This window comes from Fusarium coffeatum, assembly GCF_003316985.1.
Source record: "Fusarium coffeatum strain FIESC_28 chromosome Unknown BRIP53273_contig_427, whole genome shotgun sequence".
Lineage (NCBI taxonomy): Eukaryota > Fungi > Ascomycota > Sordariomycetes > Hypocreales > Nectriaceae > Fusarium > Fusarium coffeatum.
The window spans coordinates 1-17,410 of record NW_022158216.1 but is presented as its reverse complement, the minus strand read 5'-3'; the positions used below and the strand labels follow the sequence as shown (position 1 = coordinate 17,410).

At 48.7% G+C, this 17,410-nt stretch overlaps 3 protein-coding genes across 3 annotated transcripts; 2 read left to right on the top strand and 1 right to left on the bottom strand.

Annotated features, from left to right (window-relative positions):
* Positions 1–1,356: 1,356 nt before the first annotated feature.
* On the bottom strand, positions 1,357–1,967 carry FIESC28_11550 (uncharacterized protein; the record flags this gene model as incomplete). The annotated part of the gene is made up of 2 exons (XM_031165672.1): positions 1,357–1,556; positions 1,649–1,967. 2 exons carry the CDS (start codon positions 1,965–1,967, stop codon positions 1,357–1,359), a joined length of 519 nt encoding a protein of 172 aa, XP_031010260.1.
* Positions 1,968–5,825: 3,858 nt separating this feature from the next.
* Positions 5,826–9,631, top strand: FIESC28_11549 (uncharacterized protein; the record flags this gene model as incomplete). The annotated part of the gene is made up of 3 exons (XM_031165671.1): positions 5,826–6,299; positions 6,349–8,782; positions 8,847–9,631. 3 exons carry the CDS (start codon positions 5,826–5,828, stop codon positions 9,629–9,631), a joined length of 3,693 nt encoding a protein of 1,230 aa, XP_031010259.1.
* Positions 9,632–10,960: 1,329 nt separating this feature from the next.
* On the top strand, positions 10,961–12,801 carry FIESC28_11548 (uncharacterized protein; the record flags this gene model as incomplete). The annotated part of the gene is made up of 4 exons (XM_031165670.1): positions 10,961–11,240; positions 11,309–11,439; positions 11,496–11,762; positions 11,818–12,801. 4 exons carry the CDS (start codon positions 10,961–10,963, stop codon positions 12,799–12,801), a joined length of 1,662 nt encoding a protein of 553 aa, XP_031010258.1.
* Positions 12,802–17,410: the final 4,609 nt, after the last annotated feature.

Sequence of the window (17,410 nt, the reverse complement as noted above, 5' to 3'; positions counted from 1 at the left end):
GCGAAACCCTTCGACTTACACTACTCGATCTTGAAGGGCAGAGCCCCATTGGCAACGACTGACGCCAGCAAGACCCTGAGGCGGCAAGCGACCATCTAGGAAAGGGACCCGTTCATCGGAAGCACTTGGCCGTTCAAGAAAACGACAGCGCCCAGTCAGAGGCACCCACGATATCCCTCCCTGCTGCACCTCAGATCCTCACCAGTTCGTTCGCTCAGCCGGGGTTGGGTGCGGGAGGAAAGGCGATGCGATGCGTGATGCGAGGCGGGATTGACAGGGCGAGGGAGCCACTGCAAACTGGCGTGCGGCGCTTGTTAACTGCAGCGATGAGTTGGCCAACGCATCAAGTGGTCCGTGTGTAGCCTCCCAGATATTCCCTTGACAGGCCCCTCCCTCACATCTCCTTCCTCTTCCCTTCTGACTTGAACGAACAATTTCACTCTTTCTTTTCTTAATTCAATCTCATGGTTTTCCTTGGTACTTTTTATGTTTAATCGTCTTTTTTCTAGTACAAAAGGCCTCATGAGTGTTGAAAACGGGTGGTGATAAGTATCCACACCCCGGCATCACCTGGACATCCTCCGCTTCACACTGACAACTCACCCCATGTCATCTGGGACAGGACTTTTTACGACAATTCAACATGTTTAAAAGTTGCCCAAGCCCGTCACTATGGTACAAGAGCCTATTTGTGTGCCGACTTCAACCTGAGTTACGCAGCTCGAAAGAGACGACCACTGGTTATTTCTATTGGGTTCGCAACGAACGCCTATCTCATTTACACCACCAAACCTTGTATTCGGATCTGAATCCGAATTCCTAGTCTATAACACGCCTCGCTTCCATCAGCTACCATGCCAAAAATCGGGACAAACAATCTCATAACGACATAATCATTCAATCATCAGCCGTTTCTAATCAGCCGCTTGCAGATTACTTACACAAGCTGTGGCCGACAACTGCCCATGCTTTGCTCGATCAAATATGTTCCACCAAGGAAAAAAAAAAGCCAACGTCCAAGGATCGTATCATCATCAACAGAAATAACAGGGCTGTCAACAATAGCAGCGCCACCCACGGCTCCGGTACAAAACAACAAAAAGGTAGTGAGGAACGGCAAGCGCCAACCCTCCTATACAGAACTGGCGTTCCTAAGCCAAGGGCCTCTTCTTTCTCTAGCCAGTGCTGAATTTCTTCCTATGCAAGCTTATGCTCTCCAAAAGATAAAGGAAAAGGTGTCATGGATCCCAAGACTCTGAAAATGGCGATGTAAGAACAGCGAAGAAGTCTTCGAGATGACTGTCAATAGCCGTGAGCCAACAGTTGGCTGAGAGTCGTGAGCTCGTGAGAGGAAATTTATATATGGTTACCGTTGGTCTTTTCATTCACTCCACTGTTGAACCGGCCTTCTGTCTTGTCCTCGGTATAGAGGTCCCAGCCTCTCGCAAACATAGGCATCTGTCCGGTAACCGTTGGGACAACCAATGCATACCGGACCGCCTTGGTTCTTCGCACAGGAGGCTCTGAAATGGTTCCAGAAAAGCATTTTACGACCTCTGTACTAGCGATGTTTATGCCAGTTATGGGCGCGTGGCATATTTCATTAGAAACTCGACTACAGCGTCAAGGTTTGTCTCTTCTTTCGCACTGATGCCATAGCAGCACACCTCACGTCCGCGTATGCTCTTCAGGTCTAGTTCGTCGATCAACTCGTCCACTGAGAGCTTGTCTGGAAGGTCGGATTTGTTCCCTAGGATAAGAAGAGGGATACCCTCAAGCGATTTGCGGCTCATAAGATCGTGGAGTTCTTCTTTGGCCTGTGGGATTAATGGGGTGTCGGCAATATCCACGATGAACACGATGGCGCTCACGCCCCGACAATATCTCTCCCACATAGTTCGGAAACGAGGCTGGCCACCGATGTCCCAGCATTTCAGGGTAACATGGCCACGCTGGACCTTTTTCATATTGAAACCCACGGTTGGAATCGAGCTACGCAGCATCTGGAGTCAGCACTGGAAACTTTACGACACGAAGTAATCGGAACCATCGCATCGGTATCGCAGAAACACAAAGACGGTGTCGTTAATGGAAGAGGCTTACTCAAGGGTGAATTCGCCGCCCTATAAACACAACAGAAGTCAGCGAGAGGCGGTCAAGCAAGGGACCGGATATCAACACCTACAGCGAGAACTCGTAATAGCGAAGTCTTGCCAGCATTTTGCAAGCCAACCATCGTCACTTCCATCTCCATCGCCCTGCAAAATATCGTCAGTATGTGGTTTCAAAGTCTGTCACAGCCGGGTAGCAACGGCAGGCAGCAAAGAAACTGGCATTTGCTATTCAAAAATTGGCCACTCGCGAGTACTCACCAAAACATTCGCATCAGCCAATTGTATACCCTTTGAAATATCCCCGCCATGTTTACTATCGGGCCACAGAGGACACTACTCGGACTGCGACAGGCGGTCGGGTGAGGGCGGGATGCTGGTTAGCACGATGCTATGATTGTGTCGGCTATCGCAAAAACACGAGAAAATCTGTCTTTTTTGCAAAATGCTTCTCCTGAACTATAAAGCGCAAGGAAATCGATTTCGATCCGATGGATGAAGATGTGGCGGGCGGGGTGCTTTATGAACAGAGCAATTCTTGTTGGAGCTCAGCTGCAGGGTCGTAGTTGGAGGTGACAAAACAGACAAGGAGCAGAACGGCGGTTCAGGAAGAAAAGCGATCTGTATGACGGCGGCAGGCGACGAGTAACATCTGCAACTGTGAAGTTGTGCGCGCCAGCGTCTAGGCGTTTGGGGTCGGCGTGGGTGTCGGACGCGGGTTCTGGCGGCGATGGAAATAGTGAAGGAGGAGAGGCTCGTGGTGCAACGACGGAGGAGCAGTACCTAGATTGGCACAGGTGACGCCTGGGCGGAGGCACAAAAAAATGCCCCACCTAGGACGAGATGACGGCCGAGACAGTTGATAGAGACCAGAACAGGCACTCAAAAGACACCAAAAGGCCGCCAGAGAGACAACCAACGAGCACGAGCCTTTGGGGCCCTTGAGGGGGCGAGGAATGGGGAAAGTGGTGGGAACGACCCGTGCCTGGCGGCGCAAGTAGCGTTGGTTTTAGCGCAGATGCAGCGCCAAAGGAACCCAGAAAGGTTACAGAGATAGGTAGGTTCTAATACTGTGGGTGGTAAACTCAAGCTGTAGGGGCTGTACTGATGTCTGCAAAAGTTGAAGTGCCTGGTAGTTATAGACTGAAAAATACTCAATGCTCAAAAAGACTAAGGATATCGTCGATAACTGCTCAAGTTGACGACAGCACCAGGCCGAGAAGCCTGAAGTTAATACAGGGATAAGCAGTATACGGGAGCGCCAAAAGTAGTGATTGGGGACTGCAGGTAGTCGCGGGGTGTTGTGACATTCCAGTCTTCAATCACCTGGTCCAGCTAGAGGTGGCAGCAGTGTGGGTTAGGCGCTGCGGCGTTTCATTCGTTTGCTGAGACTCGAGCTTGCTTGAGTGGAGCGATGATCGACCAGGGCACGCAGGGCTCTAGGACCGTGTCGACGTCAGTGCTCAAAGTCGAGGTCTTCTGAAGGCGCCTAACAGTGTTTTGCATTCAACCACCTGGGTTCCCGGTCGTTGGCAGAGCGGTTAGAGACGAAGGAACAGGCTGGGTAGTGGCAGTGGGCGTCAGAGGTTGTTGTTTTGGACGTCTGTTAATCAATCTCCTCCACGGTTAGCTGCAGGGACCTTACAGAACGGGAGCCGGCAAACAAACCGAGTCTGAGTGGTATATAGTGCAGAGTACTTAGGTGCTATAGGAAACTTTTCGTGGAATATACCCAAGTTTATGACCAAGATTGGGACTATCGCAGGCGATGAATACTCGAAACTAATTTTAACTGGATCTTTTGACTGTCCCATATCCTCTCAGCTTCTGTAGTAATAACAATTGTAAAGAAGACCTACCTTTCTTCAAATTTGGAGATGTATCGGAACTAATGCACACCCACTAGACACGATCACTGCCTTGGTTGGCGATCAATACCAGATTTGCCCAAGCAAGGTACTCAACTGACCAGGCCTCGACCTCTTTGAGATGAGATTACAAGGAAGATAGATATCAGATCTCCTCTCGTAGTGCAGCTCCCTTCGGATCGTAGAATTTCGAATACGGGCGTTTTGAAGTGCTTGAATGCTGTGTTGCAATAACACATGTAAACTGTGGGTCTAGGATCGCCAGCCACGAAAAGCCACAACTAAAATGGATGCTGATAACGAGTCGAACTTTGTAGCTAGTACTGTAGGAGCCAACGACGCTGTGGGCTCAAGCAATAGGCTTTAGGGCGAGTCTCATATCAAGAGAGGCAGCCAACCGGTAGAATCTTGATATCTGATGACCGAGGCGCAGGTAACCTTGACATCGAGATGTATGAATGAATGCAGGACGATATTATAGGTACTAACGTTAAGGTGTTGACAGAAATTGAAGAACGGAAGATGATGACTGCCTTACTGCCTGCAACTGCTTCTCACCACAAAAGGTGCATCAAAGCGAGAGCGTTAGGCTCTTGCCATTCCAATTTTCCTGCAAGTCAAGATGCAAGAGCAACCGAGGTCAGGAAATGGCCCATTCTGATTAGGTTATTCGCAAACGGGCTGGCCTGGGCTGGGCTACGTTTGGTCTCCCGTCGTCCTTGTACCTGCAAATGCACGCTCGGTTGGGCTGCAGTTACTGCATGGAAGTATCGGCTTCCAGGGTTTGGTGGCGCCTGGTTTAATTCGTTCAGAGATTAGAAGGTCGTTACTTCGGGCTTCAAGATGGTCATGTCCTGTCACCCCAATACCTCGTGGAGGTGGCGGCCGGGTAGATTTGCAATACTGTACTCCCAACGTCTCGCGTCCTTGGTTTGAGTAAGTGTTGGTCTATACAGCCTGCTAGGATAGATACTAGAGCGTGGGTCTATGCTACTACGGTGACCTCTTTTTGGATCGTTATTTAGATAGCGAATATGCCAGTTTCTAAAAAGCAGAATAAATCTCTCCAGACAACTTATCTTGAGTTGCACTGCTATAAACTCCCCCATCTTAGCTCTTACTGTAGCTTCGGAAAATGGCCCCCATCTTGGTTCGACTTACACAGTCAGCGTCGTACCTATTTCCCAGGCACCAGCTTTAGGCTTTTCTCGCTTTAGAAGCGGTGATTGGCAACACAAAGGAGCCAGGTTTTTTTGCTAATCAGACCTTGTGACTTGAGAACACTTAGTTAATTCGTCACCATTCTCGTTTATTACCGTCTCAGTGAGAGTCCTGAAACGAAGTGCATCGGAGTTCGTTTGGTCTCGCATAGGTCGGATCTCCGGAGTAAACTTTTCAACGGTGTATCTATTTGCAATAAGGATATTGCTCAAGGTCAAAGTTTCGAAGCTTGCCAACAAAAACAATAGCTCTTTACTCTGATTTCATCAGTGTCATGGCAATGATGGCTAGAATAAGTTCCGCGCTCAGCCATGAAGGTTTCTCATTGGGTCGTCATATGCCCCACCTGTATGCGATAAGATAAGACTTACGGACCGAGCTCAACTTTTTTTTTCCGCATTCATAGCAAGCAACTTTTTTTTCTGCCATTGCGATAGCCTCAATCATCCTTTGCGAGCGGCCCAATTGACGAATGTCTACCGCTCCTTACTATTCATAAGGATAGCAAAGGCTTCGCAGATCATCTACATCTCTGCGACTTACTTGACACCATTTGTTTTGGTTACAGTGCTTTTGTGTAGAAGAGAGTAACCAATACGTTTTGAGGTCGCCCTCCCCAGTCAACATGGCACCCAAGGCCGCCACCGAAACCGAGTGGGATCACCAGTTCCACACTCTGCGCCGCGAGAACCTCTTCCGAAACCCTCCCAAGGATCACAGCGCCTACCCTGCTCTCCAAGAAGCCGTCGATCCCCATCTTCAGTCCTTCAATGCTATATTCCGCGACGATGGCAAGCCTGGTCTGTTGACGCACGGCTTAGCCGACATTGGCAGCAAAACTTTCCTCGATGGCGACGACCGCGCTCCCACTGCTGGCAGGAACACTATTAGCATTCGATACAAGGATGTCTTTCTCCAGAAGCCTCAGATTCCCCCTTCTAATAAGATGGCACGAAACCGTCAGATCTTCCCCTCCGAGTGCAGAGAGCGTCATGTCACATACAGAGGAAAACTCTCCGCTACTCTAGAGTATCGAGTTAACGGCGGTGACCCGATCGAGTTTACTCGAGAATTCGGTCAGGTGCCCGTCATGGTCAAGGTTTGTCGCAAATCTCCAGTGCTGCAAGTCCCTTACTCACCGTAACTAGTCAAACAGATGCCATCTTGAAGGCAACTCGCCCGCACTGCTTGTTGAGAGAAAAGAGGAGTCCGAGGAGCTTGGAGGTTACTTTGTTGTTAACGGTATCGAGAAGATCATTCGAATGCTGCAGTTGAACAAGCGAAACTTTCCCATGGCCATCAACCGGCCTAGTTTCCAGAACCGTGGCCCTGGTTACACTCCCTACGGTATCATTCTCCGTGCGGTCCGTCCCGACGAGACTTCTCAGACCAACGTTCTTCACTACCTCAACGATGGCAACATGACCTTCCGTTTCTCATGGCGCAAGAACGAATACCTTATTCCCGTTATGATGATTCTTAAGGCCCTGGTGGAGACCAACGATCGCGAAATTTACGAGGGACTCATTGGTCCTGCCGGTTCCAAGTCTACCGAGAACACTTTCCTTACGGACCGAATCGAGCTTCTGCTACGCACGTACAAGTCCTACAACCTCTACAGCAAGTCGGACACCCGAGCATTCTTGGGTGAGAAGTTCCGTGTCGTTCTTGGAGTTCCAGACACTATGACCAACTACGAGGTTGGTACCGAGTTCTTGCGAAAGATTGTCCTGGTTCATCTCGGTAACGTTGATGTTACCGAGGAGCAAGACATTGAGAAGTACAAGCTGCTGCTCTTCATGATTCGAAAGCTCTATGCGCTCGTTGCTGGAGAATGTGCTGTCGACAACCCCGATGCCCTCCAGAACCAGGAGATTTTGCTTGGTGGTTTCCTTTACGGACAAATTCTCAAGGAAAGACTCGACGAGTTCCTCAGCGTCAATGTCCGTGCATCCCTACGAGACTACCTTCGAAGAAACCCTGCTGTATCATTCGCCTCCGAGGACTTCCGCAAAGAGTTCCCCAACAACATTTTCCGCAAGGCCAACGAAAACCTTGGTAACGCTCTGGAATATTTCCTGTCAACAGGTAACTTGCAGAGCCAGTCGGGTCTCGACTTGCAACAAACGGCTGGTTTCACAGTTGTGGCCGAAAAGCTCAACTTCCTACGATTTATCGCCCATTTCCGCATGGTCCATCGTGGTGCTTTCTTCGCTCAACTGAAGACAACAGCTGTACGAAAGCTGCTTCCAGAGTCATGGGGTTTCATGTGTCCAGTCCACACACCTGATGGTGCTCCTTGTGGTCTCCTCAATCATCTTTCGCACAAATGCTCCATTATGACGTCTCAAGTCGACGTATCTAACATCCCACACCTTGCTGCCTCACTGGGAGTTGTTGATGTCTCTTCTGCCTCAACTGACGAGAATGTTCCCGTATTGTTGGATGGCAGAGTCCTCGGATACTGTACTCCCAAGGAGTCTATCAGGATTGCCGACTGCTTCCGATACTGGAAGGTGGAGGGCACCCACGGAGTTCCCCTGCAACTCGAGATCGGCTACGTCCCTCCTTCCGGAGGCGGTTCTTATCCCGGTATCTACATGACTTCGACACCCGCGAGAATGGTGCGCCCTGTGAAGTACCTTCCTCTGCAGAAGGAGGATTGGGTCGGTCCGTACGAGCAGCCCTACATGAGCATCGCCGTCGTGGATCAGGAAATCGAGTCCGGCAAGTCAACTCACGTTGAGTTTGATATTACCAACATCTTTTCGATCTTAGCCAATATGACGCCCTTCTCGAACCAAAATCAATCGCCAAGAAATATGTACCAGTGTCAGATGGCCAAACAGACGATGGGAACTCCCGGTACTGCTTCAAAATACCGAGGAGATAACAAGAGTTATTTGATTCAAACAGGACAAACACCGATCGTTCGATCACCACTCCACAACACTTACGGCTTCGATAATTTCCCCAATGGGTTCAACGCTGTCGTCGCGGTAATCTCGTATACTGGATACGACATGGACGACGCAATGATTCTCAACAAGAGTGCTCACGAGCGTGGATTCGGTCATGGTACTATCTACAAGACAAAGAAGATTTCACTTAAGGACGATTCTCGAACGAAAGCTACCAAGAGTGTCACCAAGGCCTTTGGATTTGCCCCTCACAGCTATGTGAGTTCCCACCACCAAGGCATGTTAGACGACGATGGCCTGCCTCATGTTGGTCGTCTAATTCAAGAGGGAGACGTCATCTGTGCCTGGCACACCGTGACTCCTGATTACAATGGCAAACTGGTGAACCTGGATGGCGTCACCCATTACGAAAAGTACAAGGATTCGGAGGAAGGTTTCATCGACAAGGTGACACTTATTGGCGCCGAGTCTGGTAACGAGCCCCTCCAGACAATCTCTGTCAAGTTCAGAATTCCCCGATCGCCCATTGTCGGCGACAAGTTCTCCTCCCGTCACGGACAGAAGGGTGTTGCTTCACAGAAGTGGCCAACAATGGATCTGCCATTCTCTGAGACCGGTATCTCTCCTGATATCATTATTAACCCCCACGCCTTCCCCTCACGTATGACCATCGGAATGCGAGTCTCCCCGCCGTTTTTGATATGAGAGACCAGATTTACTAACAGGACTTAGGTTTGTCGAAAGTTTAGCAGGCAAGGCTGGTGCGCTGCACGGTATTGCACAAGACGCAACCCCGTTCAAATTTGATGAAGAAAACACGTCGGGAGATTACTTTGGTCACCAGCTGATGAAGGCCGGCTACAATTACCATGGAAACGAGCCCATGTACTCAGGAATCACTGGAGAGGAGCTGCATGCGGACATCTACATCGGACTCGTCTACTATCAGCGACTACGACACATGGTGAACGATAAATACCAGGTGCGAACCACAGGCCCCGTCGTACCGACGACTGGTCAGCCTATCAAGGGTCGAAAGAGAGGTGGTGGTATTCGTGTCGGAGAAATGGAGCGTGATGCTCTTTTGGCACACGGAACTGCTTTCCTGCTTCAGGATCGTTTGCTCAACTGTTCCGATTACTCCAAATCATGGATCTGCCGCCGATGTGGTTCGTTCCTTTCTGTGCAGCCTACAGTGTCACACTTTGCCCCGAGCAAGAAGAAGGCTGCAAGTATCGTGCGATGCCGTGCTTGCGCGATCAAGCTCGATGATACGGAAGGCATCGACTTAACTGAGGTGGCTGGTGAGATCTGGGAAGATGGACATGGTAACTCTTGGGTCGGTGGTGACCAAACTACGCAGGTTGTCGTTCCTGGTGCGCTCAAGTACCTCGATGTGGAGCTCGCTGCGATGGGTGTGAAGCTCAAGTATAAGGTGGAGCGCAATGACGAGCCGAGAAAGGGCCCTATGAAGCCCATGGCGTTGGATGGAGTTCGGGTTGGAAAATAGATGGCTATAGTGTGTTGATTTACTTGATTTTGCTGGAGCTATTATATCAGGAGGTGGCCTATGTATACTCAGGATGGTATAACATGCTAATACGACTATGAATTACAATACTTTCTCACGATCCATCGATCTTCTGCAGGGCATTGCATTTTTCCTGGTGCACGCAACGACAAATGTGATTAGACAAAGCCGGATAAGGGTAATGATATTGAAGAGTTGAAGAGTTGAGGAATTGAAGATGAGTAGAAGAAACGAATTGAGGAATTGAAAAATTGAAGAGAAGGCAAAGGAAGAAGACCTATGCACATAGGATGACAAAGTCAGCATCTAAGGTCTTGTATGTGTTACAAAACTCTTGTCGCAAGATCGGAATCATCAAGACACGCTCACCGCCCTCCTCACCTTACAATCTACTGCGAACCATTGACATGCGCGTCCTTGAATGACGTATACTGCTACTCAAGTACGCCCATTCTGCACCACGACTACAGTGTGCTTGATAAGCAACAGGAACCGGCAACGGTTAGCCTTGATACCACAGTGGCATGAGCAAGGACACGACGGAAAACCAAGTTGAGATCTGATTATAGTAGTGTGTTCTCCATTCTCAGTCATTGTGTTTTTGTCGCATCTCAATAACAAGTTGTGCCTGTAATCACATAGACTTCATGCAAGAGTCTATCTCCTGTTCGATGTCAGGGTACTCGGCATCTGACTCCGGGCAAACGGGAAGCGGAGCAAGGAAACGTGGTCAGTCGAGTGCAATGCAAGGGGAGACAAGAATCATGCTGCGTTGCGTATATCTTGTCAGGGAAACCGAGTGATACAAGCAGCATAGGGCGGCTGCTTCTAGCCGAGACGTCGAGCGAATGGCATGAATATCAACGAGTGTTTGTCACTCAAAGGAGAAATGTAACAAGCCGTTCTGTGAATCCGTCCATCGAATCAATGCAAGTCAAGGATAGCTCATAGTGCACACCACAACGTGGAAATCCGAAATGGCGGAGTGTTGTGTTGTGTTGTTGTCTTCATATCCACATGTGCCGTTGTTGCTCACTCCAAGATGAAATGCATTAATAAAGCTTCTTCCTCTCTCCTAGCTTGTCAGTTCGATTATTTCGATGAGATGAAGCTCTTGTGATATTCATTTTGACATAGTAGTAGCTGTTGGTTGCACCTGCCTCGGGGCGCATATTTACAAAATCTGGGCAAGAGCCAACTGCACCTTCCCAGCCTCGACCTCCTGAAAATCTTAACTTCCAACACTTCATTTCGAATTTTTCTCAGGCTTCATCTTCCTTCATCCTCTCTTCCATGAGGCCACCAACCATGCAGTCGCGGTTCATCTGGCTGCTTCCACTCTTTTTTGCAGTCGTGGCAGCTCAGAGTTATTCTTATGGCGTCGATATCGACACACTCACTCGCAGACAAGACAATGGCCGCATAGTTATCAAGCCTCTTCCACAAACCCGCAATGGCACCGTTCCCCTCAGACCTGAGATCCGCGAGATGCAAGCCGACAAATACAAATGGGACCTCTATATCCTCTCCATGAGCATGTTGATGGATGTCAATCAGGATGACCCTGCCTCGTGGTACCAGATCGCCGGTATGTTCTTGACACTGTCTCAGCCAGAAGGCCGTCAATACGGCCATACTAACACTTGGCTTCTCCAGGAATTCATGGCGTCCCTTTCGAAGCGTGGAACGGCGTTGAGGCTGCTCCAGGAGCTAATCAGTCTGGTTACTGTACTCACAACTCCGTTCTGTTTCCAATGTGGCACCGGCCATACTTGACTCTTTTCGAGGTATGGACACTAGGATTTGGATCTCGTTTACCACACGTGCTGACCATATCCAATAGCAAGAACTTTACCGAATGGCCAACGTCATTGCCGGCATGTTTCCTAACGGGACCGACCGACAGTCATACATAGATGCTGCGCGCGACTTTCGTATGCCATATTGGAACTGGGCGATGCCTGCTCCTGAAGGGGAGTCACACTTCCCTGACGTTTTCTGGAACAAGACTATCTCTCAGAATGGTCCGCGGGGTGTCCAGGACATACACAATCCTCTTTACTCTTACCAGTTCCATCCCAAGAACGCAACTGCCATGATATGGACCCCTGTGAGTATTGCAGTTTAATTATGGTAAATTTTAATACTGATAACTCATCGTTTAGTTAAGAAACTGGAACGAGACGAAGAGAGCTCCAAACTCGACCGAAGCCGGCAGTCAGGAACCAACATCCGACAACGAGCAAGTCAACAGGGCTCTACTATCAAAGCTCCCCGAGATCCAACGTCGTCTTTCGACGCTTTTCTCCAGTTACAAGGATTTTAACAGTTTTGGTAGCAAGGCATGGGCTTTTTCGAACAACTCAACTCTAGACTCGCTCGAATCGGTCCACGACATTATTCATATCTTCGGCGGACTCCAAGGTCATATGACTTTTGTTCCACTGTCTTCTTTCGATCCATTGTTCCTCCTTCATCACACCATGACGGATAGACTCGTGGCAATATGGCAGACTATGAATCCAGACTCGTGGTTGACCCCTCTACCAGCAGGAGAGAATAGTTTCACATCTATCAAAGGCGAGATGCAAGATTCTCAGTCGCCATTGACACCTTTCTTGTCGTCTGAAGATGGCACTTTCTGGAATTCTGATACTGCCAGAACTACAGAAGCCTTTGGCTATGCATATGCCGATACAGATCTAACAGGGAAGCAGAAAGAAGATGTCCGACAAGAATTACAGAAGAAGATAACTGACTGGTGGGGAGGCGATTCTGTGTCGCTGCTGGCTTCCACCAAGTACCCTGCGGCTACAGAATGGGTTGCCGACGTGCGATTGAATGTACTCCACGATCATACCTTCACCTTCATTCATTTTTTCCTGGGCGATCCCTTGGGTGGTCACCAGAGTTGGCTTTCTGCGCAAAACAATGTTGGCAGTGTCTTAGTTTCTAGCGGTCTAAACACGACAGCGGTGGTAGGGGTACATTTGACGCCTGAAATGATGAGGGGAGTCCAGGCCAGAGAGATGATTGAGAAGCTACAGTTCCGTATAGTCGAGAACGGCAATGTGGTTTCCCCGGACGATGTAGATTTACGCATACAGCTTGTCCGTGATGATGGAACATTAATCAAGTTGTGGGGTTAGATTCAAGGACTTTGAAGTGTTTAGGACAACAGATTATCACTAACTAGGAAAGGATTTATCCTTAATTAGACACAAGATATCATTAATAATTCATAAAAGATGCTGTTCTAAGAATTTGTAAAAGTTTAGGAGATTTTAGTCTAGCTTATGCAAGGTCTTTAGGTAAAATGGTGACAATGAATACCACCCAAAATTGAGGTAGCTTATATTACCGTGACTATAATGCTCTGCTTCGTATATCTGCGTTTTAGATTCGTTTATGGCTTATGGGGTAGTACCGAGGCTGATACTCCAAAACATAACGAAGTGCTTTCCAGTTTCGATGCAGGCTAACGTTAGCCGTTCTTGAATTGGGAGGTTGAATTGGGGTTGGCGTTCGTGGCACATGTTCATCTCATGTTAGTATTGTAACATTAAACTAGTCGATGTCTCTAAAACGCTGTATGCCTTACTTCTTTCTGTCTTTAGTTATTAACTAACTTTTGACACAATCTATACTCGAATACATAGGCTGCTCTATCCAGATCGTTCAACTTAACATACAACCCGTTACAGAAATGTCAGAATTAGATATCCCGTCTGTTCCTCCGCCATGGACTCTCAAAGGGAGTTCTGCCTTCATCTTCTGACATCTCCATCCCAAGCTGCCGACCAAATCGAGGTGGTAAATTCGTACCTGGACTACCCTGTCGTACATTTTGCGACTGGTATAGAACAGCTACTTTGCTATTTCTTGATGATGCAATTATTATCGTACACTATAGTCACTAGGCGGTTGGCAGATAGGTGACAAAGTTATACCTACGATAGACCCTGAGAAACAAAAACCTACTAACTTACATCATCGTCGGTGAAAATCTTGAGGACTATCTGTCAACATTCTATCGCAAAGCCCCTGATCGATCTGATACGCAATTCACATACAGGAAGGAGCAGAAGAACTATCTTCAAATGGAGGCTTAGGCTACTATAATAAAGTAGCCTAAGTGCTGGTCTAAGCTGGCATAAAGTAATCAAATTATTTCGTCTCTTATTCTAGGTAATGACAATCAATTCTTCTGATACACTAAGATTTCTATCTTCTCTGGATGTGTTACTAATCATTAGGCAAAGTCGCCTACGACGAGTGCCATTGATAAACGGAGTAAAGAGGTGCACCTTCTGGCCGAGCCTCTCTAAATGAGTCTAACATAAAATACGCTAAGAAATGGGCCCTCTTGGCTTGGGACTATCCGCCGGTGCGTAAGTGGTTGATGGGTACGTGAGCTTTAGTACTATAACCTACTGAAGATGCTGATTGAGAAGAAGAAGAAACCTAACAAAAAGGAGAGGTCTAGCAAGAAGAAGAGACCTAGGGCTAGGTGTAGGCCAGCTTTGCCTTGCCTAGGATGATAGCTTGCTGTCCGCATTGGGGTCTTGTAGTATGTTTCATCCCTACGGTCTCCCCTCATTTGCCTTTCCATAGATACTCTGGTCGTTCTTCGCCAGGGTGGTCCCTCTGATATGAATAGCAATTGGCGCAACGCTTTTTTTCATACCTTCCCCCGTAGGGTACGACTTTTTGGCAATTTGAACATTTGCGTCCTTCGGGCTCTTCGGGCTCTTCAAGAGTTTGGTTCTCAGCAGCTGCTTTTGCTTTCCGTTTGTGGTAGTATTTGCGCTCTGTGAGTCGCCGGGAGGCCCGATGGTGTTCCGCGCAGCGATGTGCCTGCGGAGTGTGCGTGAGTTCTTCGCACCCTTCTTCTTCACATGTGTTGTGCTGTTGTTGATATACTTCCCGAGATGCTGCCAGCTTGGCTCTCCTCCCAGCATTCACACAGGGTCGGCATTTTGCTTGGCCTTCCTGCTTGGGATTGTTACATCCCGGAGTTGGACAGATTTTGGGTATGCCCTCGGGTTTCTTGGGCTTCAACTTTCGTATACATGGCTGACATATCTTGCCCATTGAATTGGTGGGTTTCTTGCATGCAATGCACATCTTCCCGGCTTTTCGAGCTCGACACCGGTGACATCTTTCACGAACAGATGCGTAGCGACCACAATCAATGCACTTGTTCGTTGCTTGACGGTTTTGCGCCACTAGCAACGCAAGGTCGACGTCTTGCGTAGTGAGACCTGGGTGGTCTTGAACACGCGCGTGTGCACGACGCCTGGCTTCATTCCAGAATGACTTGATCCCAGCCGGAGTAAACGATCCATTGGGGTCACGTTCTTTGTAAAGGTCCTGGACAATGGCGTCTGCCACCACATTCACTTCCGGCTTCGCAGCCAAGCGCCGATAGGTGGTTCTCTTGCTCCAGGCCTTCGAAGAAAAAGCGTCTCTGAACAGCGGTAAGATATGCGCCTCGCGGGAGTGAGCTTTCGAGTTTAACACCGCTTTTCGCAGGTGTAAATTGACTGCATGAGCCGTGCGGAAGTATCCGTGGCTATTCATGTAATAACTCGCTCCAGTTAGCAACTCCCATAACGCTATCGAAGGGTTCTGGCCGAGCTGCTCCTCAATATATCGGTAACAGAGATCTTGCTCAGGCTTAATCCACCCGATAGTTTCACAGGAGCCATTGTCTCCGGGCGTCACGCCTTCGAGAAGACGTTCAATCGATGTCGGGGCCGATACTGTGACCTGTCGCTCGAAAAACTTCTCACACCGCGTTTTCATGATATCGAAAAGCATCTTAGTGTCAACAATCGCATCGTGCCATCCCCAGACGTGAACGGACGGCGCGTATAAGCAAGCCACGTACCCGAGGCTGTATCCTGCCAACGCCGGTCCTGTTCTCTGGAGCCAGGTCATCGGACTGACCCAATTTGAGGGCGGTGGGAGGACCTCGTCCGCCTTGCAGCCGGCTCGATCCAAGTTATCGCGGTACACAACTTCATCGTGGGGATAAAGTGACCACTCGGCGATTTTCATCTTGGGAGCCCGCTCCTTCAAACTTTGAAACTCGTCCGCGACCCACTGCATAGTGTGGCCGGGCGGTTCCTTGGATGAAGGAGGCCCAAAGGCCCTTCGCAAGCAACATTCCTCGATACGGTTGAGTTTGCCGTTATTTCGCTCCAGAGCCAAGTCCCAAATCGCTTGAACCGTCTTGCAGCCGTGGTTTATGTGTCCTCCAAAGGCGAGGACGCCCTTGGAGTCCACGACTGCAACTTGCAGGAGTAATTCGCCGGCGGATTCTGTGTCTGTAAAGTACACGTCTCCTTGCTCCTTCATCTGAGTAAGAAATTCGGCCTCCTCCAAGGTCATCCCATCGTAACCCCTTTGTGGATCGGATAGGAACTCCGAGGCTTCTTTCGGGGTACGTATGGCGGCTGTCGAAATCTTGTTCAACGTCTTCTCAACGGCTCGCCGTACGGGCGTAAAGATGGCAGATCTGTCTACTAGATCTAGAGCATGCTTCGTGCACAGTTGTGTTTCTAACGCAACTGGTTCCTCGCAATCCGGAGATTCACAACTCTGAGTGCTCCCAGTTTTGGTCCATCGTCCCGAACTAAACATAGACGATATCAACCTCTTTACCGCATCACATGTCTCACATATGGTGGGCTGAGTCATACAGGGTTGATGAAAAAGACCGCGTTTCAGTACGACACGTTGAACGACCGTGTTGGCCGCTGAAATCGTTTTCTTAGAAGGGCAACTCAGGCCTTGACAGGGGCCTACACATGGTATTCCTTCTCGAAAACGTAGCATACCGTTGTAATTGTCCCTCAGCGCTAAAAGAGATGAGCATGTGGCATAACATGATGCTTGGAGTTTCAACTTACCAAGTTTTTGCCGATTGTACGGCAAGATATCTTCCTCCTTTCGGAAATCTGCATGGTCTAAGAGCTGTCTAAGTTAGTCGCTGTATGTAGTAGAATTTTGTTTTCTTCTTTTTCGGGGTTTATACCTTGTAATACATGTCTGATGAGCTGTTCACAACGGGAACTCTGCTCGGTCCTTTGCGCGATACTTCGGCGCTGAACCCTTGAGGTAACTCTGATATATCAGGATAGGTTACATCAACCAAGTGATGGATAACATTGATATATGTTACATCGGGATCTGTCATCTTCTGATATCCGTATACCTCCTCGAGTTCGAGTCGTATGAGAGACGGTACGGAATTGGCAACGATGCCATGAACTGCTGATAGATGCGCAAGCAGGGTTGATCGTGTGCGATATGGAGTTTGGCATGAGGGAACTGGGCACTTGGCACCAAGACCTGAGTGGTCTGTTATGGCGTGCAAGTTTAGTCCCCAATCTGTGAACTTCTCAAATTTTGTTGCACAATCTTTGTGCATGCACAGATGCGGATGCTCCTCGTGTTTCTTCATATGCATCTTCAGAGTGAACTCTAGCATATATTTTTTCCCACAATGTTCACAAGTGTGGTTGGGCGTGGGCTGTCTCTCAGGATCATTCCTAATCCTTTCTTCTTTGAACGGACAAGCTTCGCAGACTTGGATGTGCCTTAAAAGAGCGATTCTGTCTTCAAAGACCTTTTTGCACTGCTTTTGGCCTTGACAGTGATCTTTTTCGTCTATATCTTTGTCGTCGTCTTTGTCGTCGTCTTCGTCTTCGTCTTTGTCTTCGTCTTTGTCGTCGTCTTCGTCTTCGTCTT